This window comes from Watersipora subatra, chromosome 4 (assembly GCF_963576615.1).
Source record: "Watersipora subatra chromosome 4, tzWatSuba1.1, whole genome shotgun sequence".
In the NCBI taxonomy this organism is placed as follows: domain Eukaryota; kingdom Metazoa; phylum Bryozoa; class Gymnolaemata; order Cheilostomatida; family Watersiporidae; genus Watersipora; species Watersipora subatra.
The window spans coordinates 43,354,916-43,379,590 of NC_088711.1; the positions used below are offsets into that span (position 1 = coordinate 43,354,916).

Consider the following 24,675-nt stretch of genomic DNA (forward strand, 5'->3'; position numbering starts at 1 on the left):
ACGCATATGGTGAAATGAAAGATTCGTATGGTAAAATAAGATTCGTATGGCGAGGTGGAAAAATCCTCATGTTTCATTTGCTTAAGTGAAAAAAATTGTATGTCAGGGTCATCATGTCCTGAGGGTGCACTGTACTTACATTCAGTGTCACAAATGAACTTTCAGCTCAGATATGGCAGTTAATGTTGTGAAGTCGTTCTCCGTAGTTTTGAGTGTTGGTTGCAGTAGTTAGGTACCGGGTCTTTATTTGAGGACTTGAGGCTAAAGATCTTTTGTCATTATAGTTAAAGCCTGGTTACGCACATTGACTAAAGGCTTTTTTGCATAGCAACGCTTTGATGGCATTTCGCCAATGCGTTGTCGACCCATCATTTCAAAAAAAAAATATTGGTCTATGCCAGTAAAAATAAACATGCCGGTAGAGATAGTGATATCGATTTAAATTTATTTATTTCCGATGCATGCTAGTTGAGTCAAAGATTGACTTGAGAATGACCATGACAATAGCGCTTCACACAAACAGGTATTTATAAATGGGCACAGATATTCTCATATACAAACGCCACTAGTATAAATTGAAATTGTTTATGAAGCATTTCGGATAATTGTCTTCGGTAATTAAATGTTTAATTTTTTTATAGTTTAGTTTATTTTATGAACTTTCAATATTTTTGTTCTTGGTTGCTTTCATCATATATTGTGCCCTGCTTTACTTTTCAGCCAAATATAACAATGCTAATAACTATACATATGCTATTACAAATCATTGCTGATCCATGGTACAATACAAATATTCTGATGACATTTTGATAAAGATGCTGAAAAATTCAGCAAGGACATCATAGCCTTCATAAGACTCAGTCGAATTTTCATTGGTTTATCTATTTTTTAACACGGCACATCTTTAGTAGCGTCAGTGTGTTGCCAGAGCAAATATCTACAGTCCCTACTGGTGACGTACATGTATTTCGGCGATGTGTGTCTTTAGGCCTTTAGCGCAAAACAATCATCCTATTTGTTGCTGGTCATGGAAAACTTAATCTAGCCCGTCAAACTATCAGCAGATTCCACAGACATAAAATGACAAAAACATCACAGTATTTGAGTTCCAAAATGCACATTAATATTCGTACTTGGTTGAATATTAAATATTACACCGAAATCTTTAGTTCAATCGGAGTTGTCTGCTCTTTCATTTTCTATGTTGATGAAAGATAATTCCGAATCTTGCCTTTAGTTATCGAGACTAAGCAGAATACAAGGCGATTCATAGAACTGTTGGAGCGGATACTGTCATCTCTTGAAAAAAATCCGTATGGATTTCATCATCAAGGAGGCAACTTGCAGTGGGCCAAAAATCATCAGTTGGTAGAAGAAATGCTAGACAAGGCTAAGAACATCACCACCACAGAGGTAATTTATGTTTATTAACCCTTTGACTGCCATCCATGTGCAAATTTAGCTATCAGGCTACTGCCAGCCATCTTACCGAAAATTATCGATTTTGCTTCATGATATGTATACAATATTTTTCAACTTCAAACTCTATCTAGAACATTTTTGTTTTATATTTTATTTTGCCAACATGTTAACAAACACTCCTATGCAAAAGATTCAATGTATCTATACTTTGTGCATTGATAAAGCTATGTGAAGCTACGATCGCTGCAAAGCTAAAATGATCCTCTACAATGTTCCTTTCTCTTACAAAACTATTACTTTCACCACCATCAGAGTCAGTGCTGCTTTAATTATTTGTGTAATCACTAAAATCTGAATATGAGTCGGCTATAATGTCATCAACATAAGTAATTCTCTATTTTCGAACTTGGGAGGTACTTACGAAAGCCATAATAACACTAAATAGTTTGAACGTCAAAAAGAAAAGATGTTCGTTTTTAAGTTGGAAATTCCCAAACAAAATTTCAACTTGCTTCGCCAATTTAGGCTAATTTTATAAAGAAATCTTCAGACAACACTGTCAATACCATAAAAGTCCCAAAGATCGTTGGTTATGTTGTCAACGAATAATAAAATTAAGCTACTTCGCAACTGCTGGGAAATTCGCAAAAGTGCTCATACGGCAGTCGACCATAGATTTCGCATAAATGCGCACATAGTAGTGAAACATATTATAGTTTATTATGTGTTACATTTTCAATGTCCATTTACAATGATTTGTTTATTTTTCCTAGACAGCAATGCCTATCAAGCAAGGAAAAACTAATAACAAATATTTTATACGCCTACAACAAAGTAGAACAGAAATATTTTTTCATTCTAAAAAGAGCCATGCGCGCCTGCCTGTTGTCTGTCTATCTCTAGGGTGTCAAGGTAGAATAAAGGATATCTTTTGACGATACCTCAACTTGTGACATTTAGTTTGTTAAACCGACACTGTAACACCTCTGCACCAACCGATCGCCTTAAAGATTTTCTGAACAAATCTTCAGCTACTTTTTCTCTCTGTTTTGTCGACACGTGATCACGGTGCACTAAAATGTCATGGAACTTGTATATATAATAGCGATAACACTATAGCTACGTCTTGTCTCACAAGTGCGTCAGAGAAAAAAAGCGACATGTCAAGGCTAACTACAAGATTATCATTATTCAACTCGATTTGAGAACTTGCACCGATTTGACACTTTACATTATGTAGTTTTTTACCTAGTGTGGAGCCAAAACTTTACATAAATTGTTCATGTTTTGTGGAATTTACGCTATAGGAGGTATATGTTTGTAGGAGCGTCTACTGTAGAAGTATATGATTATAAAGTCTTTTATAAGGGCATGATAGTAGTCTACTGTACTGTATCAGACATGATAAGTTTTCTAATTTGTAGAATAGTAAACATCAAAATAGTAAAAAAAACTAACCTTCCTCTGCCGAGAGGAGAACAAACTGCAGGTATGGAGATTGTGTACTTCGAAACTTTGAAAAATGTGACTTTAAAGAAGGTTGCAGGAGTGTTTGACAATCTTAAAGATTGTCTTTACGCAGTCTTTTAATATACGGGATCTCAAAAACTGTAGCCGTTTTATTTTACAACAATGAATATAACACCTGCATTGAATAATAAAAAGTATTGCTCGGAGTTTCCGATAATTATTTTGGTTTAATGAAAAATCCGTATAAAACTTTCACTACTTATCGGATATCCGTGTCAAGGTGGTAGTAAATGAAGCAGCTAATGCATTTAATGTAGGTCAATTATAACTAGTTAGCATGTTCTGTGTAGTGTAAAGGCGCAAGCATAGTACAAGTGAACCTCAAACTTAGTAAGTAGTAACTAGTAAAGTGATTTAGTGATCTAGTAGCTAGCTGACATTAGTGTGGTTAGTACTGCAGTGAATGAGCTGTTTTATTGGTAGAGGACTGGATTTAAAGAGGTGTACTACCACTCAACATTGTACATTGATGAGATCAATAGTAGGCAGACAACTTCATTTTAATTTACTTGTTTAATTTTCAAAATGTATTCATAATAGTCATTATATGCACACTGGTGATTGCATCATTCTTAGTATGGATTTCTTAGCAAATCTAGCTTCTGTGTAAGTTGATTGTTTAGTTATTCCATCTTACTCAGCGTTGATCCGGATGTGAGATGCTCCATCACGAAGCCAAATTGTTTTAAAGGTTGCAGTCTATTGCAGATGCCCTCGTTATCAACATTGCTATGCTGCTACTGCGATATTTTGATAGTCGGTCTGGCCTCATCAAGTCTTTAATATATCTCTTAAATCTTTTTAACTATGTGGATTTCCCTATTTGTACTGTCTTATCATTATTAATATACGCGTGTTAATTGTAGTTGTCCTCTACTCATAGTGTGTACAACTCCAAAAAATAGTATGGCTGTTGTTAATGAGCTACAATGGCTAATAGATAAAGTGGTGGTGAACCACAAGTTTGCTATTAATATCTCATTCGGCTAGCCACTCACATACCCCATTCATCACTTCCGACAAACAAACGTTTTAGTCTCCACACTACTAATCAGTACATTTTACACCTCGTTCAGCAGCTGTCTGTAGCGATGCAATATCCACCTTCACTTGCTTGCTCATCTCACCCTTCGGCCACCAACAATCAAAGCTTTTGCTCATTCATGTTTCATAGAAGCATCTAGGGGATTATTGGATACATTTCTGCTGCTACAAGCTATAGAACTTTTTCAAACATGTTGTGGTTAAAACAGTTATTTCATCCATCAGAAAAATGTCCATCCTTTTTAAAATGGCTGCAAGGCAAATATGTTATTAATTTACAATTTTCAAATCATCTACTCTCAACCATTCTGAATGACTTTAGAGGTTTTCTGGGTTGAACCGAGGGTTTGTTCTAGAGAGATGCGCTATCTTGATTATTCATGTTCCCAGCATATTTCTTAAAAGTACAAACTTGGTAAGATTAGCCAAGAAGCACGCTCCTGAACGATATAGCGTTTCACCATTTGTGTAAACAATAGCTAATGCCAATATGAATTAAGTTTGCTTATATTTTACCTAGTTGTAGACGGATGAATCTTGTAGCCTGTAGCCCAATTTTTAACGAAAAATATTTGCTATGATTAGGATGTCTGAAAAACTTAGAGTAGACCACATGGTGTTTTATATTGAGAACCACTTCCGAGTATTTTTCTGACTAAACTCTTTTGTGTTCTTAGAGCATAAAACTTTGTTTTCAAAGTCGTGGCATGCATGTGTTACGCTTAGTCTCCTACTGAGGAAGCACTGTTTAATTAAGTAGAAACTTATCGATGTGAAGGTGTGAGAAGGTGCGGCCGATGCAGACGTTGACGGCAGTCATTCGCCTTATCTTTTCTTCTTAAATTAGCCTCCTCTGTGAAAGCTGAGTAAATAAAACACCATTTTGTGCGCATCTTTCCTCTATGTCATATTTTGCAGTGTTTGTTCACATCTGTGTTCCCATGGACCACTGTTATCCTATCATTTATTCGAATAGCGTGTGCACTCCATTTATTAATATTAGTTAGCATTGACAAGGCTATTCTATTATCTCAGTAACATTCAAAATACAGTTGTTTTTGTTACATGACTTTCTTGCTAAGGCTGGTTCACACTATATCACCGTATCTCGGAGTTGATGCCACAATACTTCGGTAATCGTCGATGATACCAGTGTTCACACTATCACAAACTCATCAGCAAATATTCCATGACATAGTGTTCTCATCGTTTTTTCGCGAAGAAACCTCGTTGTTTTCGCGTGTCTACATCAACTACTAGTCTCGCAGCAACTATCGTAAAAGGAAAACTACCAACTACTATTGCTGAAATGGCTAAACATTGTACAAGCGGTCGTCGACGCTCGATGAAATATCAGAAAAGTTTGACAGCTGCAAACTTTCCCGATGTTTCCGCGTTATTTTTTCAATGTCATTGATTTATGGTTCACATAATCGGCGATGAACGACGAAAGAAAAACACCGGCAAATGGCGGTAGAGTATGGACCAGCCTTTAGATGCGCGTTTATAAGCATGCGATCATTTGTCTCACATCACGATGTCACTTAACGATATACTTGATTATGTTTGGATGCAATGATGGATAGTCTAATGCAAAATGGATATTTTTACGCTAAACGGAAAATATGTGGTATTTATAACGATATTTTAATTGCTGGTATTATCCATTTATATTACTTATTTATATTACTTATCTGGTTACAAACTTCTAGTTTTATCCGGGATTAAACATGCCTAAAAACAATATTAATTAGGCTCATTTAACCTTAATATAGATTTTATTCATGTTGGTTAAGCTTTGGAATTGGCATTATTTGAATATTTCTCTGTCTATAAACATTATCTCTAACAATAAAATATATCGTTAGAGAGGATTGTGTTGTAACATTCATTGACCTTTTATGTGATACATCAGTATGTATTAAATTATATCAGGACCGTAAAATTCACGTTAGAAATCCTGTGACTATCAAGCATGACGCATACTGCTCTAAAGATGGTTCCATGATAACACTCATTCATGGACATTCACTTGTTTGCTTAAAGTACAGCTGGCGTTTTCAAAATGGTGGATTAAACACTACCATATGGTCGAATATTCATCTTTGGGCTGCAAATATTTGTTTCTTGCACTTCTAACTCGCTTGGTTAGTATAGTTTCCGTAAATAATATCACTGGTTAAGATATTATTAAGATTCACTCAAAGTATTTAATAGAGATGGTTTGGCTAATGGTTTGGATAATCTTTGGCTTTGCAGTGGTATTCCCTTTATCTTTCATCTTAATAGACTTTTCTCTATTCGCCGCTAGCGTTATTGTTTTATAGCTTTTGCTGTTAAGTCTTGTCTTCTAATATTCAAAGGCAATCTTATACAAACTTGTAGTTGAAATATCATTGACAAATCGTCAGGAAGTCATAGTAGTGAGCCTTTAATTCACTCTACAAACAAACGTACAACTGCTCAGTTTTTTGTTTGCCAAGTATCTGATACAGAAGTCTTACGATCTATTCTTATCTCTCTAAACAGCCGGTTAAAGAAGGAGTTTGTTTGCATAGACTGTGATGACTCTCTTGTGTTTCACTTGACAGCTCTTTATTCTACTCATCTCTACACTCTCGCCACTTGAGCTAGCCCAGACACTGAATGGTTAATGACTCCTACCTCTGATAGCCGAGTAAGACATAACCCTCGTGTCTCCCTAAGCTATCAAGGTGTTTGTGGACATTTCGACAAACATTACAACATAGCGTAACGACTTTTTCCTCCCGATTGTAGTTACATTAGCCTTTGCAAATGTCTGCCGAAGGCGTGTACTACGTGGAATAGTTTACCCTTATGTAAGCCGGGCAATTCGCTGATGCCTCAGAATGCTGAAGGAGAGGCTGTCTGAATGGTTGACCGAGGTTTTGTTAAAGTCATGCTGTCCAGCGGAGTAGAGTATTTTATGGGGAATCACCAAAATTCAAGTCATTTGAAACATCGATTTTCTTTCAACTTACTGAAATGTACACGTTTGTTGGGCCACAGAACAAAACACAATTTTTGTCTCAGCTAGTTTTTTGATGACGTGTAGAAAGATATGCGCCTGCCTAGAAATACATATACAAGAAAACTGAAGTTTCAAATGTCTTAAAACTCGGTGATTCTCCATAAAAAAAACTCGGCTTATCAGAACTTTTTGCTTAAAAGTAGACCAGTAAGATCTTTGAAGTATTTAAGTCAAACTATGGTGCCATGAATGTCCTAATGCAGAATTCTAAACGATCGTTTGACTAGTGTCCACTTGACCAGTTTTAGGGTTCGATTCCTGCTTTCAATTCGTTACTGGTTTAGTTTCCTTTTCAAATAGCTTTGCTTGCACTGAAATATTATTCCTGCTCTACATCCGAAGTTGCATTTCTAGGTTTGCATCCAAGACGAACTTACAAACCATTTTTTAGATTTTATCTGAAAGTATCAATATTTTTTATTGTTTTTGATGTTTGAGATGAACTAATAGCCAGGATGTTTCAAGATTAAAATCGATAAAACTTGATCGCGATTAAAATGCTCACATTAATCGTAAGTGCGATTATAGCAAAGCGATTGACAGAATAGACACGTGTGACCCTTCAACTTGAACGCAATAGCCGAAATGAACTATAGCAATGATAACAACCAGTGATGTCATTTTCCACATTTTTTTTAATGTTTTAACCGCGATCAAATGTTGTCAATTTTGATCTTAAAACTTCCTGGCAGTCAGATCACATTAAACATCAAAAGCAATAGAAAATGATAAGAAAATGTTGATATTTTCTGATAGAATCTGATAAAACTCTGTTTAAGTTCATTTTTAAGCAAAGACAACCAAACATGCATTCTCGCATTTTCACACAGCTGCGTAAGCTGGTTACATAACACCGTGACACCTATAACCCGTTACAATGCTAATGTGGGGGCAGGCATGGTCCTTGATCATAACAGCCCTTATAAATCTTGTTAAGTTATTGTAAACGGCTGGCCTTTTGCTTCTGAAGTAGCTAATCTTGTTTTCTTACATAAAATTGTTTGCTGTTTGGTAGTGTCTCTTATAATTGGCTCCTTACATCCAGGCCAAGGTCTTTCACCCTCACAATACCCGCACAGACGAGGCTGCGCCTACCTAGAGGGCAATTTGGTACTTTCTGTTGTTTTAGCCTCAGGCTCCTTATTACATTAAACGTGAACTTGCATAAACTTTTGCTAGATTTTATCAGAAAGTATCAGCATTTTTATATCTTTTGCGATTGTTGTTGATGTTTGAGGTGATCTGACTGCCAGGATGTTTCAAGATTAAAATCGATAAACTCGATTGCGGTAAAAATGGTCAGAAGAAAAATACATGCAAAATGACATGACTAGTCGCTATAGTTGATATCGGCTGCACTAAACTTGCAGCATTATGCGTTTCCATTTTGCCAGTCTTTTTGCAACTATAGACGTCATAATCGCACTTTCCGTTGATCAGAGTGTTTTGACTGCGATTAAGTTTTGTTGATTTTAATCGAACCAATCTGGCAGTCAGATCACATCAAAGTCAAGCACAAATGATAGGAAAATAGCAATCCATCATTTTTTTTGACGTCATCAAGCCGTTTGCACATGCGCTCGTTCACGAAAAAGCCGCCATATTTGTAAGAAACAATCGTTTTTCTTTTATTTAATAGTACTTTTTGGTGATGTTTTAATACTATAATAAAAAATTGCAAACAAAAGCATCGTTTTCAAACATTTATTGCAACAGCTTTGTTTTTTAGCGATAAAATTGTTTATAAAGATGGCCGACAATGATTAAATTACGTCACGAAAAGACGAACGATGCTTTCTGATAAATTACATACTAAAATTTCGTGCAAGTTTATCTTTAATCAATTAGATCATTAAATTTAATTTTAATTAATTTAATTAAATTTTAAGGCTTTTGTAGTATTTTTATTTGAAGATGTTCTTACCAAATTGCTTCAAAAAAAATTTATTTTCCATGCCAACAGCAAACTTGAGCTTTGAATAGATTTAAACGCAATGTTAAAGTGTTTGTGTATTTGGAGGTAGATAAGATCAACAGGTAGACATTTTATTTGATTGAAAGGTCTTATATAATACAGCAAGTAGCTTGTGAACGCTGTATTAATACTAAAAAATTTAGCTGATTATCGCTTTAGCTGGTAGTAGGATAGATTTGATTCCGAATTGCAGTCTAATGGAATTTATAGAATTTACCCGTGTGCAATCCTCATCTTTTCAAATGCTCTCTAGCTACATGGAGTTCCCTAAACAGCAGAACTTGGTAGATGTGTGGATCAATTCCAGGCTATACCATCAGTCCGCGGAGATGGATTTTGGGTTTCTTTGTCTGTTTGGAGTTGTATGTAGATACCTTTATGACTGCGCAGCTTTCAATGGTTTCTTAGCATTATCTAATGATTTCTTCGCCTGAGCTAGATATTAGCAAGAGAATTTACTTTTTTGTTTCTTTTCATATGCTGTGCAACCAACTGAGCGATCTTTTCAATTCGTGTCACTTTTTAAACCTTTTGGCTGTACCAGGACTAACCAATGAGTGGAATCGAAACATTTTAAACAACACGAAAGCACAATAAGCCAGTGATATACAAGAGATGGGAAAGTTTTAGGAGTTGTATCAGTATAAACGAAATTCGCCAGATTTTGTTTAACAAGCCATAAAAATAGCAGTTCAGTCAGAATAAGAACTAGGCAATGATACACGAGTGATGCCCCATTCTTAACACATGCCATCATGCTTGACTTGGTGCTGACGGCATTGAAGCACTTGCCAAACATGGTGTTACAAAGCATGGGCCCATGTGCCCAGTCAAGTTGAAAACAAGATTTCTAGCATAGCTGTCATGTTAGTTAATCACTTTTTCTCAGAAACACACGGTGACGACAACTCCATTTCCTGATAATCGATTAAACATTATTATGAACAGTGAACATCACTCAAAGAAACACAAGGTTTGATCCAGTTTCAATTGAAATTCACTTTTAGATTTCTACATACTCGTCGCTGCAGGTGTTTTTGTTCTGCCAACTAAGTGCAAATCATGAAACCTGGCAGAGAAGTTAGTATTTCTTCATACAGCTGCTTATTGCCATTTGATATCCGAATGATTCACCCTCGCCGCAGAGTGCTGGCTGCATCACTCGCGATCCATCTGTTCCAATTTGTGGATGAATCCTCTGATTGCCCATAATTGCTCATAGTTAAAGGTACCAGCCTACTTGCTATTGTACTTCTAGTCATCACCTAGCAACAGGTGTTTTTAGCTTATTTTAGTTTAATAGTATCAGCATTCATTAAATATCAACTTGCACAGAATTTTAGTACATTTTATGAGTCGGTATTTTTCTATCATTTGCAATTGTTTTTAGTGTTTGAGGTGATCTGACTGCCTGAATGTTTCAAGATTAAAATTTTCAAAATTTGATAGTGGGTAAAATGCTCAGATTAAGCGGAAGTGCAATTATGACATCTGTAGTTGCAAAGAGACCGAGAGAATAGAGACGTGTAACGCTGCAACTTGAACACAATGGCTGATATCGGCTATCGCAATGACAACAGCTAGTGACGTCATTACGGCTCGTATTTTTCTTCCGAGCATTCTAACCACGATCAAGTATTGACAATTTTAACTTTGAAACATCCTGGCAGTCAGATCACTTCAAACATAAAAACTATCGCAAATGGTAGAAATATACTCGCACAAAATCTACTAAAATTTTGTGCGAGTTAATCTTTAAGCAGGTCACTTAAGCACAAGAAATAACTAATGACTCTGTAGGGTTTCATTCTTATCTAATTTTAATAACAGTATGAGCTGTAACCCCCCCCCTTTCTTGCAAGATGGTGTTTGCAAGTGTATTCAAAATGTACAGGTGTCAATTAGTGTGCAGTTAGTTTGTCTTTACCCTTTGTATCTTCCATTTCAACTTTCATGTTTTTTGCCAAGTACTAGGAAGAGTGATAGGAAAACCTTTTTTCGCAACCTTACATTTCAAAATCTAAAGTTAAAACCTAATTAAGCTTTATGATATATCTTTAACAATAAATCATATATCATTCTGTCATGTTTCCCAACTGACAAAAAAACTATACTAAAGCCCACTTTATCATTGTCTGTTAGCCTGTAAAAACAAAATGCTATACAGTTTTACTCGATTTCATTCAAACGTCGTACGCAAAAGTAGATACTCCGTGCCCTCCGCCAACTCGCCAAAAATATTTGGTGTCAAGACTTCATCTGGTTTCTTAGAACCAATCCATCAACCACCCACCTTTGGACTATTGAAAATGAACAGAATCTCGGGACTTGCAACACTTGGTGTTAGTTAACAAACAAAATAATAAAAAATTTTAATGGTAGTACCTTGTGTCAGACTACAGTGAAAGAGGCGGTATAGGTTGTTCTGACACAATAACCAACGTCATATATTCTCTATACAATTTGTTAAAAGAGTAATTTACTTTTCAAAACCGTCGTAATATGGGCCATATTATCGCGAGATGCGCCTCTTATCATTGTTATTGTTATTATCATTGTTATTGAATCATGACTTTAAGCTTTCGTAGGAAAAGGCTAGTGGACTAGTTGTTGGTCGTCTAGCAGGGTGAAATCGATTTAAGGCAATAAAGAGATGCTATCTTCGCAATCTCAACTTCAGCATGAGTGCAACAGTTTATGGATCATCAATGGATGAATATGTAGCGTGGGTACATAGCGTGACTACGTAATATTATGTAACATTATATAATGTGAATAGGAATCCATACTTATACTTAGCAAACTAGTAATGATTCTGTATACCAGTCCTAAGATCATGTTTACTCCCAACTTTTGACTGTTGTTGCAGAGGGTAGACGATGGACTCACACTCGATCAGCTGCCCCATGATGTCATCCACAGTATTCTCCTCTACCTTTGCTCTCAGCAAGACCTCGTCAACGCTGGTTGGTAGGCTCTTTCTGGACTTTAAGGCTGGCTCACACTATACCGATGTATGTCGGCATCGTCGTAACCAAGTATCTTTCATCGACTATGTGCATTGTAAATTGATGGCATCGTCAAGGCAACGCAGATACGTCGGAAAAGATTGCAGCTATCAAACTCTTTCGATAGTTTGCCGAGCATCGACGACTACCTGTGCAATTTGTACCACCTCGACGATTGTGAGGGGCTGTCGCGAATTGCTTGATCTATATTTTCTTTCATGACAGTTGCTGCAGGACTAGTATTTTACCATTTCCATGACTGAATTGTATAATGAGAACTATACCATAGACTATTTGCTAATATAAATATGATAGGTTTGTGATAGTATGAACATTGTTATCGCAGACCAAAGTATTGTGGGGTTAATGCCGAGATATGGTAATATAGTGTGAACTAGCGGTGTGATGTCATGCCCAATGACTGGTCCTTGCAATGTGCCACCTACTGCGTGTTCTTTACTGGTGCCAAACAATGATATTTAAATTAATTACGGTTTAAAACCTAAAAAGCTAATGAAAACTAGTTTTAAACTGTTCTCGAAAATATCGAGTTTGTTTTTGGGTCATTTATGAATTCCCTCAACTAGAACTAAGAATTTTAGCTAATAAAAAGAACAACAAAAGAGTCATTAAAATAGTAATTCAGTCCAAGAGTACAATTGCATTTTTATTTTTTGATTTTGAGCTTGTAAATCGGGGTGATGTCAAGGAATTTTAATAACAAAACACAAGCTGGTATTTCTTGAAAACAAAAGGCAACAAGCCTTCCTAGGTTGTGTGTAGCCTTGTACGCGTTGATCGCTGTCCATGCATGGAGGGCGTGTGATGCTGGTGGATATGTATATATTGATCATACATTTCTATTGATGTCTTTTACTGGTGACATCACATCAACGACATCCAAAATACATGAGGGTTTAGCTTGTTTTTCGCTTTATACGAAAAGTTTTGTAATGGCCTTGGAGTTATGATTAAAATATCTGTAAGTCTAAATAGATTTTAAAAATATTTTTGTAGCTATTATGTCACAAGTACAAACGAGTTATTTGGTAAAAAAATTGTGTTCTATGCTATATACCTTCTATGAAATGAGAATGCATTGTTAGTAAAAATTCTGTGCTGCCCCAAAGCTTTGCAAGCAGTACTATTCTTGCCGTTACACGCTAACAAATCTCTGCTCAAGATACTAACTAGAATTATCTTAGATAATACAAAACACTCGTAAATTTTGTTCTTCTCATAAACAATGCATCATTTTTTTATGTCATCAAGCCGTTTGCACATTCACGAAAAAGCCGCCATATTTGTAGAAAACGATCATTTTGCTTTTATTTAATAGTACTTTTTAGTGTTGTTTTGATACTGTAATAAAAAAAATTGCAAACAAAAGCATCGTTTTCAAAAGTTCATTGCAAGAGCTTCGTATTTTTAATGATAAAATTGTTTATAAAGATGACCGACAACGATAAAATGATGTCACGAAAAACGAAGGATAGACATTTCAAGTAAATGAGCCTCAGTTTTTGTTTTGAATTTCCATGACATCGCCATTTTGTTTGTAAGTTCGTTCAACCGCCATAAACCTGTATTGTTGATCAAGAAATTGCATGAGAGTGTCAACACGGCTGCCTTAATTGGCAAAGGTTCATGTCAGTGTGGGAGACACTTTCAGGTTGACCCATCTTGGGAAGAGACATGTGTCCAGCGTGGTCAGTAGTGTATTTACATAACTGCTATTTGAGTGAACTAACCGCTTTACTGGGTCATTTGATGTCAGAATAGACTGCCGGCAACAAGCAACCTTTTACCCCTTGGCAAAATAACCATTGTTGCATAGTTGGACTGTTCAGGGCACCGCAACCATTTTAGACCAGATGGCATCGACGAAGCAACGCGGACACGCCGGACACAACTTTTCCGATATTTCGCCAAGCATCGACGACCACCTTTTAAATGTAAACCATTTTAGCGATGGTAATTTGCACTCGTGGATAGCATGATTTATTCATACAGTCAAACATGAATAAAACGCCCTCGGATAGCTCGAACCCATGGTTAACTCGAACGGTTTCTTTGCTCCGTTCCCACGTAATGATAAATTGCTTTAGATAACTCGACCTCAACTTTGTTAACTCGAACAGTTTTTGCCCAACAGCTACCGATACGGTTGTTATCGCTTTAGAAAATCACTTTATTCCAAGCCATAGAGGTAAACCTCAACTTTTCGTAATTCATAGGCGCCGTTATTACCACAATCGGTAAAATATTTTTGTCAACGACCTTTCTAAAGGTTTGGTAAAATTAGATTTTTACCAGACATTCGCTTAGCGATGGCCCTTCGGAAGCAAGGAAAAGTGATGTAACCTTCGCATAAACTTCAAGAAAAATCAGCAAAATTTATCTTGGTTAAAACGCTCAAATTAAAAAGATGTCTTTTCTTCTGAGCATTTCAACAACGATCAAGCTTTGCCAATTTTAATCTAAAAAACGTCCTGGCAATAACATCACCTCAAACAGCAAACCAATCTCAAGTGATAGAAAAATCTCTATACTTTTTGATAAAAAAATTGTAAACTTTACATTCGAAGCATTTAATTTGAAACAAGCCAATTATGCTTTTGATTTATATTATAGTTGGTATATGTACATGTATCTACTAATAAATAAATAAATAAATACATAGACTTGTGACAGTGCTCTGATAACTTGAACGCTCTGATAACTCAAACACTTTCGCTCGGTCCCGAGAAGTTCGAGTTATCCATGTTTGACTGTATTTGTTTATGATAGTCGCTGCGGGACTAGTATTTAATTCCAGCACATGAAAACAAAGAGGTTTGTTCGCGAAAATTTAAAAAGAGAAATTGGAACACTACGTCACGGAGTATTTCCTAATGCAAACAACGGGATAGGTTTGTGATAGTGTGAACATCGTTATCATCGACGATGACCTAAGTATTGTGGCATCAACACTGAGATACAGCGATGTAGTGTGAACCAGCTTTTACATGGGGCACCCATTGTGAATGACAGGAGCTGTCTATACAATTAGTAATAAAGCTATTCATACCGTAAAGGCCATAGATTGAGAATCGGTACACTTTAGGCAGATATCTGTACAGAACTAAGAGATTGTCTAGCATTGCCACTTCCAATTTGTTACAGACTGTACAACCAGAAACCATCTTGTACAACTACGTCCTATTTGAGCCATTTTGGAAAGAGATTCTAATCTACGGCAGTTTTGTGATGGCGACGATTAACTGTTCGTTTTTGAGCTTTTAAGAGCTTGTAATCACATTTCCAGATATTTTGCACCTACAACACAGCAGAGTAAGACATGGTGAATCTTTTGATACCAAATAACTGTAATGTGAATTTTGTTGCAAGTCAACCTTTAAGTTCTGAATAAAGTTTATGTAATTCTTTAATTATATGATCAGGTTTCCATTAAGTTATTCAGTTTTTTATTCCAGCTCTCGTTACTCCTCGGTATAACACACAAATTTGTATATATGATCAACAAGTATTGTAAAAAAGAAATATTTTATTTATAGTTATTTGAGAGAAGCTTTGGTGAGTCATTTAATTGTTTTTGATAATTTTTTTGTGAATTCGTTTGTTCGGCTCTAAGATAAAAAAGAATACAATTTTTCAGTAGGATTATACTGAGTTCTTTAACTTTTTACTCCCACAAAAAGGGAGTAAAAAGTTAAGGAACTCAGTATAAGTCTGGTGTAACCAGAGCAGCCATGGTCTGGTGGTTTAGTACGCCTGACTTGGAAAGAACAGGTTGGAGTTGAAGTCTCAAAAAATTCCATCAGTAGTGACAGGAATGGCATACAATCTTAAATTGCTCCCGATACTGGGCATGTCTCTAGTCTTCGAGGTTTCCTTGCCACTGCGCCCCAACATGTCCAGGCAAAATCGTAGAGACATTGTTTATCCGGCATTGCTCTGCAAAAACAGAACAGCGTCTATCTGCTATAATTATAAGAAGCTACCTTATACGAGCATTGGCGTACCACATTTTTTATCATTAGAAGAAATTCACACAGAAGGTGCCCGCTGGATCAGTCGACAGCTCGATCTTAAACCCTTTTAGAAAAGATTTTCGTCTCTCATTAGGCACTCCATAGAGTGCTCCAATTTGGGTTACCCCTGGTTGGTACATGTAACGTCTGTACAGTAACTATCCGAGTTATGACCTGAATGACTCTCATCCACCCATACTTATGACCACGCTCAGCAAGTTCAGTCTCGCTGACTCGTTGAGTAGATGTCACCACAGAAGCGTGTAGGCACAAACAGAAACACCGTACACACGAAGATAGTGTAGATGGAAACTGTGCAACCAAAAAGTGAATTGTAATTTTTTTTTTTACATGGATATTTTTTATGTTTGAGTCAATGTTTAATAAAAATAAATTTGAGCCGAGTTTGCTCTGCACGATAGGTCCTTGATTTTATACCTCGAATGTATACAGTCTGAGTTACAACTCTTTCAACTTACAATTGGTCGTCTAGTTATGATCTAGGTCGCAACTCTGATAGTAAGTGTATAAAAAGTCAACAGCCATAGCTGCTGAGATGGTGTAACAGCTGACATACTCTGACTAGGTTGTCATAATATTTGAGAGAACCTCTCTGAGTCCAAGATGATATGAGGGAGCGGTTCTATTGCATGCCTACTCAGTATACACATAATAAAAATACTACTATGAGTGATATCAGCAGTTGAGATGTTGTGATAGGAAAGATACGCTATCTCATTCAGGTGTTGCAACCACCTGAATGATCTGATCCGGTGTAGTTTAATAAATAATGATAGGGCAAAGCCTTGTGCACGTTATCGTCAGTGATCTGGGATCAAACCTTTATAAAATGTCTACTCTCGTCTAAGTAGAAAACATTTAAATGATTGTGTCGCTCTTTGTCTATTGAACAATACTCTACAACAGCCTGCGCTCAATAAGACTAGATACTAAATAAATATATTCTTGTGTAAATATGACTTTTAATTATTGAAAGACATTGTAAATGCCTGTCTACACACGTCGACGAACTACAATGTCGATGCATAGCATAGATGCTTCCTTTTACTACACACTCTGACGCTACTAAGCGATGCATTGTGTTGAAAAATAGGTTGATCAATCACTATAATAGCCCGTGATTCTATAATAGCCCGTGATACTATAGCCCGTGATACTATAGCCCGTGATACTATAATAGCCCATGATACGAAAATAAACTCGGTGTTTTCCAGATCAATTTAAAAGAGAAAAGCATACTTACCCTATTTTGTTCATGAGTGGAATAGTAAGCTTGGCTAAGTGTTCATAGATACTTGCAGTGTTACTATAGCCCGTGATACTATAATAGCCCGTGATACTATAATAGCCCGTGATACTATAATAGCCCGTGATACTATAATAGCCCGTGATTCTATAATAGCCCGTGATACTATAGCCCGTGATACTATAATAGCCCGTGATTCTATAATAGCCCGTGATACTATAGCCCGTGATACTATAGCCCGTGATACTATAATAGCCCGTGATACTATAGCCCGTGATACTATGATAGCCCGTGATTCTATAATAGCCCGTGATACTATTGTTTCCGGACCATATTTACTGGATTGTGTTGGCAACAAAGCAATTGATTGTATTTCATTGCGTATATTATTGTACCCTGTAAAATTATAAAAGCAAGATGTACTAAAAGAAATGATAGCAAAACACATAAGTGCTTGTAAATAAAATACACAAAACAATAAAACAGAGTACATTGACATGTGGTTATATGATTGATTATATAATAGGCATAAGGCTAAAAGCTACACTTCCTTCCTTGCATAATGAATGTAGTACATTGTGATACAATACAAGCATTTAATAGCAAAATATGCATTAAAACTTTAAAACAAACTCAAAAGATAATAAAATGTATGCGATAGATAGTAGATATTAACTTACAATTCCTGGTCTCTTCCAGTTTCAGTTGTCCAGAAATATAAGATATAAAGAAATAAAAGATAATATTTGTTTGCTAAATAACTGTTTCTTTAGCTTGAAGTTTATACCAACTTCTTTGCCCTAGAGGCAGCAGCTAAGTGACCTGCAGAGTGACCTGACTTTTTGGTCATGTTACCATGAATGGACAACAAAATTGTTGTTTGCCTGGTGAGGGCAATTGAGGACAAGAATGCAAAAACTATTAAAATCTGTTGAAGCTATAACATCAATTGGCCTGATTCATCCCAATACATCGGAGGGAGGCGCTGTTGATGTGATAGCTTTTACAAAAGATAATCAAATATTTCACTATGCAAGGAAGGAAAATAAAAAAAATACAAAGTTAGACATGTACTCGGTCGTCGTAATGGTATGATAAACCGTATCTCTAGCGAGGCAGTTGAGTAACTACGTGATTATATATGACTAAAAGATAGTAATACTAAATATAACGAAAACTACTCTTCTACATAGCACTAAGCGCTGCCGCCCTGCTTCGACGCACCTGCATGGTACCCGCCGACTGGAACCAGTAAGGCCAGCCTTTGAACACTTCTAATGACCTTGGTGTCATTTGCCCCTTTGTAAATGTTGACCTTTTCATTTTGTTTGAAGTTTTTGTATGTCACTGACACACGACGGACTTTACCGTCTTTACTTGGAAAAACTTCTGAGACCCTAGCTATATGGTACTTTCCCCGAAGATGGTTTTGGTCAGCTACAGCTACGATATCTCCAGGACATAGGTCCCGGTGAGACTTGCACCACTTTAGTTGATGTACCATGGTTGGTGCGTACAACTCACACCAATACTTCCAAAATTTGTCGCTTATACCACTAATTACTGCAAGACGAGACAAGAAACTGTGGTCAGTAGACCAACCCCCTGGGTTAGGAGCTCTGGCTCGACCTAGAAGAAGACAATTGGGTGTTAAGACAGTTATCTCAGAGTCATCTGAGGGTACAACACCAATCGGTCTTTCATTAAGCATATTGGCTGTTTCTGAGCACAGTGTTAAAAATTCTGCCGAAGTCACTCTTTGTTCGCCTATTGCTAATTTGAAGCATCGTTTAGCTGACTTGATCAGTGATTCTACTGCTCCTTGGTGCCAGGGACTATCCGCTGGCCCAAAGAACCATTGTGTTCCATTATCAAGAGCTCTTTTATACAGAGAGTCATCTCTCAATCTTTTCCACACTTCCTTCAGCTCTTTTTCTGCCCCGACTAGTTGTGATCCAGGGTCAGAATATAGCTTTTCTGGCCATCCACGTACTGCTGTAAATCGTGCTAGAGCCAGAATAAAGGATTGTGTATCATAGCCAAAAGCGGCTTCTATGTGTACAGCTCTGCTGTAGAGATCTGTAAACATAATACCATAAGCTTTTCCGGTAGTTCGTTTCTGGACCTCACCTCTTATTGCAAAAGGTCCAAACAAGTCTACCATTACATGGTTGAATGGAGGGCTGGGCTTCAGCCGCTCAGCCGGTAGCGGTCCCATTACTTGTTCCAAAAGTTTGGGATCTCTAACCCTGCATTGCTGACAATCATTCTTGGCCTTCCTGGCAAGCTTAGAACCATGAGGGGTCCAATGTCTTTCCCTGAACTGGGCTAGCGTAGCATCTCTGCCCCGATGACCTGCCTCATGAGCTTCTTTCATGACTAGCATAGTGTACCAATGGTCACTAGGCAATAGGTGCTGCTGGTGTGGTAAACCAAACGGGTTATGGACTGTCCACCTCCTGCCTACCACCCATGTGCCATGGGAGTTTAGCTTAGGTTGAAGTCGTTTATACTTCCCATTAGCAGACAGTTTCAAATCATTCATTGTACTTTGAACGTTCTTGGTGATTACATCTTCAGCCTGGTGTAATATATCAGTGGTGATGTGTTGTGTCTGACCACCTTTGAAAGACTTGCTTCTCAGTGCACCAAGCACGCGAGCTAGTGTCCACACCACTTTCCTTGCTTTGCTGAATCTAGTGTATTCAATCAGCGGTCTACTTTCTTTTGCTGCCTCTTTCACAGTAGCCGTTAGTACCACTCTATCACTTTGTGTACTATTAATATTTGCATATGATTGACTGGACCTTATATTCCAAGTATCTTCATCTGTGTAAAGAAAGTATGGTCCCTTCCACCATTCTGAGTTGGTGGTTAACTCTGCTAAAGACTTTGGTCTCGTGAGTATGTCAGCAGCATTTTCTTTGCCACTAACCCAGAACCAACTAGACATATTACCTTGAGTTGCTGCCTGAATTTCTCCAAGGCGAACTCCTTCGTACATTTTGAATCTTGTAGAGATTCCATTGAGCATGTGCAAGACAGTCTCAGAATCTATCAGGTGAACAACTTTCTCAAACGAGAATCGCAATTCTCTTTCCAGCAATTGTCTGGCCCTCTTTGACATCACAGCACCATTCAACTCCATTTGAGGCACAGAGAGCTTTTTCATAGGAGCTATTCTACTCTTGGAACATATAAGTCTAACAAAATATGAACCATCAGCCAATTTCCAGCGAATATAAGCTGCAAATCCATATGCGATTTCACTGCCATCTGAGAAGATTACTAAGAGAGGTTGGCCTATAGCATTACTTGGCTTGAGATATCTTTCGAATGTCATATCTGGTAGGTGAATGAGTTGTTCAAAGTAGCTTACCCAGTTTTTCCTCAGCTCATCTGGTATAGGTTCGTCCCATTTGAGACCTAGAGTCCAGGTATCTCTCAACATGCACTTTGCTTGCAGAGTGAACGGACTTACTAATCCTAGAGGATCGTATACTTTCATGACTTGCTCCAGCACTATTCTGCGCGTCAGTTTTAAGGGTATTGCTGCTGGAATTTTCTCTGCAGTGAGGTTTTCTTCTGTGTGCTTGCCCCTTTTCTTGCTAGAAAAGTTGAGATTTGAGCTGATGCTTATTTCATCTTCTTTTGGATGCCAGACTACACCTAGAACTCTGGTAGTGTGTCTTTCTCTCTCATCAGCGGGTGGTGTGTCAGCAGTAGTACGGGGAGCAGCCTCACCTGAAACCTGCCACCCTTTTACACGAAACCCCACCTTAGATAACACTTCTTCTGTATCTTTCGCCAGCCCTATCGCAGACTCCTTGCTGCTGGTTGAGTCCACAATGTCATCTACATACGTAGCATGTCTCAGGAGCTCAGCTACTTGTGGGTAATCGTTCTCAAATAGTGTAGCTGTTTTGTAGATAGCTTCACTACTAATGGCTCCAGCAGGTTTGTCTCCCATGTTTACTCTTTGAATTATGTACACATCAGGATCACGATTGGAATCGAGGTTTCTCCAAAGGAAACGGTGGCAGTGTTGTTCTAACTCTTCTATATATATGGAGTTGAACATTTTGCGAATATCTCCTACAAAGGCTGTGTTATCCTCTCTCCACCTTAGCAAGATTCCAAGCAAACTGTTTAAGTATGCATCAGGACCTTTACCCAAGGCGGAATTGAGGGAGATTCCCTTGTAGGATTGGCTAGAATTGAACACAATTCTAACAGGAGTTGTTTCAGACTTGGGATTGTTGACAGCTAGATGGCTTATGTAGAACTTTGGGCCTGTCCAGCTATTTGCTTCCTCTTCGGTGAGTTTTCGAGCCACATTTCGTTCCACCATATCTTGTATTTGATCATTATATACCTTGGCCCACTGGCTGTCCTTGCTGAGAGTGTTCTCGCAACTTTTTAATGTTGCCAGGGCTGAAAAGTAGTTGTCTGGAAGTGTGTCAGGGTCCTTTATCCATGGATACTTTGTTATCCATCTTTTATTTTCTTCGTCATAGCAAAGGTTGGTTCGAATCAAGTCCAGCTCTTGCTGTTCTTGAAACGAATAGGTGTGCCCTATTATTGGGCACTTAGCACACTTGCATCCTCCACATTTGGGGTTTATTGCTGTGCCAAGTTGTTCTCCTTGGATGAAGGATTCTACTTCTGACATGCTTGTCTTGGTGACAGCTATGTTGCTTGTCATGTCAAAGTGACGAAGTTTTGTATTCGCAAAGTTTGTTGTAACTTTACTCACAGCACTGACATTGTAGGCATCACTACAGTTAGTTGCAACAGTTGTAGCCTCTGCTAGATGAGGGTGACTGCCCTGCAGGCAGATACCAAGCTCACCTTCCATTATGCTCAAGTGCTTTCCACTTTTGTAGAGTTCACGTTTAGGGTGCAGACCATAATAGTCATTGCCCAGTAGTATATCTACTGTCTCTGAAGCTCTAGAGAGCAGGCTAGTGTCAAGGTAAGGAAACAGGTTCCTTATGACCTCACCATTTAGCCTTGACACTGAACCTGTGATTCGGTCCATGCCGTAAGCTATGACTTTGACGGAAGACCCGTCAGGTGTGACTAGAGGTATCTCATATTGATGAGTTTCATACTTTGTAGTACATCCCCCCATAGTCACTACATCGAGAGTTACCGGACCTAAGCGCTTAGCTTTGATCAGTTTAGCAGACTGTTCTCTTATGTATGAACAGTCTGAACCACCATCGAAAAGAATAGTGGCTCTTGTTTGGGTACCAGATACTTTTGCCTGCATGATGGGCAGAAGACTGGTAGAACTACCAGCTGCGGCTTTATTAGCCGAGGCTGTCACTTGTGGTTTTTGTGATTCATTTCGCTCATTGGGTTTGTGTGATCCTGATTTTTGATCATGTTTGTAGTTGTTGGTATTTTGAGCAGTGGATCTACACATGAGGTAATGATGGTTAGTCTTGTGACATGTTCTGCATGAATCTTGTGCCTTACAATGCTCTCGTTTATGTTTACCAAAGCAACGGAAGCATAACTTTGCTTTTTTTAGAGAGTCAAGTTTATCAGACAAGGTCATTTTACAAAATTCCCTGCATTCATGGGTAGCATGTGTGACATGTGGTTGTGAGTGAATTGCACACTTAGAGTTGCTGTTGTTCTTATCTATTGTGGAAGTGGTTTCTACTTGAGCTTGTGCATGTAATGACTGTGTGTTTTTCCTACTTTGTTTGGGATTATCTTGCATTGCTTTCGGCGCACCCTTTTCAGAGGTCCTCAAGCAGTCATCTCTTTCATCTTCTAGAAATTCCATAAATGGTTGGAAAGGATGAATTTTGTTTTCTTGGGGTAGCTGTCTGTAAATCCTTCGCCAGAGCTTTCTTGCTCCAGCAGGAAGTAAGTCAGACAGGCTATCGATTTGATGTAATGTTACGGCATCTAGATGACCTATTTCTCCTAAGCTGCTATAGCACATTTCTATTTCATTAGCAAAGTTGACCATGCCATTGGAATCATTTTCAGCTATAGGTTTTAGTTTACTAAACTTTGTGAAGGTATCTTGAACAGTGTGACTTACATCACTGTATATAGAGTCTAACCTAGACCATATACGTGCATATGCATCAGGTTGAGTGGCAAATATAGCCTTGACATGTTCAGCAGCTCGGCCGTTTAGTGAGCGCTTCAAGGCCCAAGCTCGCTCTTCATCATTAGGATACTCACGCTCTCCATGTTTTCTCCATATAGCCCTAAACTCTGGCCACTCATTTCGATTACCGTTAAATGTTGGAGGCGGAGTTTTTTTGAACTTTGTGTATTTGCTGTTGCAAAATTGTTCATGTGGTGCCTGTGCATGTACTTGTTCATGTATTGACACTTGATTTTGCATTGGGGGTGCGCGTGTGGAATTATCTAGTGCATTTACTTGAGCATTGCCTGAAATGCCAAATGTTAAGGTTTGCCTACTTGCTATTGGGTGCAATGTACTAGATCTGATTGGTGAGCTATAAGCAGAAGTTACTGATGCAGCTCTATTGTAAGGTGAACTCAATGCTGGAGTTGTATGATTGGTCAAACTGTATGAACTTATAGGCCCATTGCCTATTACCTGTGCTCTGACACTACTTATGTTCTCGGGCTGGCTTGTTATGTCCGCGGATACCACAGGTGGCCGATCCACAGCGCGGTCAGACTCAGAACCACTGGTCAGAGAGGCATTACTTGAAGTTGGGCGGTGTACCGCAAGAGAAGAGTTCTCAAACGTACTTGTTCGCGTTGTTTCGCGCCCCCGCTTATGTAACAGTTGTCTAACTTTGTATGACCTAACATCTAATTCACAAACATATGAATTCATTTCATCTACTAACTCGGAAAGTGATAACACAGGTGTAATTCGAATAGAAAAACCTCTAATGCTCTCAGTAACAACACTAGTTTCATCTAAAATGCCTCTAATGCTTGCTACATTATCATCAGTAATGGCTTCAGATTTACTCAACAATTCATCTAAATCCCTCAACACAGTTTTGAATTTAGATACAATAGGTTTGCTTTCATTTGTCAAAACAGTATTGGCTAGCTTGCTTTGTAGGCTATTATACGACTGTAAAGCACTGTTATATACTTCTTCTACTGCCGTCTGGTAAGCTGCCAGGTCTAAACCACCAACTACTTTGTATGAATCATACCTTCCGTCCTCAGTTGACACAAATTCTTCATAGATTAGCTGACATACCGTGAAGTCATCATATGCATTGTGTAAGGCCTGGTGGTCAGCTTCTAACTCACTTAGGTTGCTGGTCGACTTTAGCTTTCTATTCAGACTGTTAGCAGCTGTTGTCACTTTGCTTCTGAGT

General features: G+C 37.9%; 2 protein-coding genes across 2 annotated transcripts in view; both read left to right on the plus strand.

Moving 5' to 3' along the window:
- LOC137395170 (uncharacterized methyltransferase YdaC-like) overlaps positions 1-24,675 on the plus strand; it is a 265,899-nt gene that overhangs the window by 135,222 nt on the left and 106,002 nt on the right. The window lies entirely within an intron of this gene.
- The window catches only part of LOC137393107 (F-box only protein 25-like), a 48,393-nt gene that overhangs the window by 7,591 nt on the left and 16,127 nt on the right, over positions 1-24,675 (plus strand). Inside the window, exons 4-5 of the mRNA XM_068079525.1 lie at positions 1,238-1,413; positions 11,893-11,989. Of these exons, the coding sequence (XP_067935626.1) occupies positions 1,238-1,413; positions 11,893-11,989 (273 nt within the window). The remainder of the gene's footprint in view (positions 1-1,237; positions 1,414-11,892; positions 11,990-24,675) is intronic.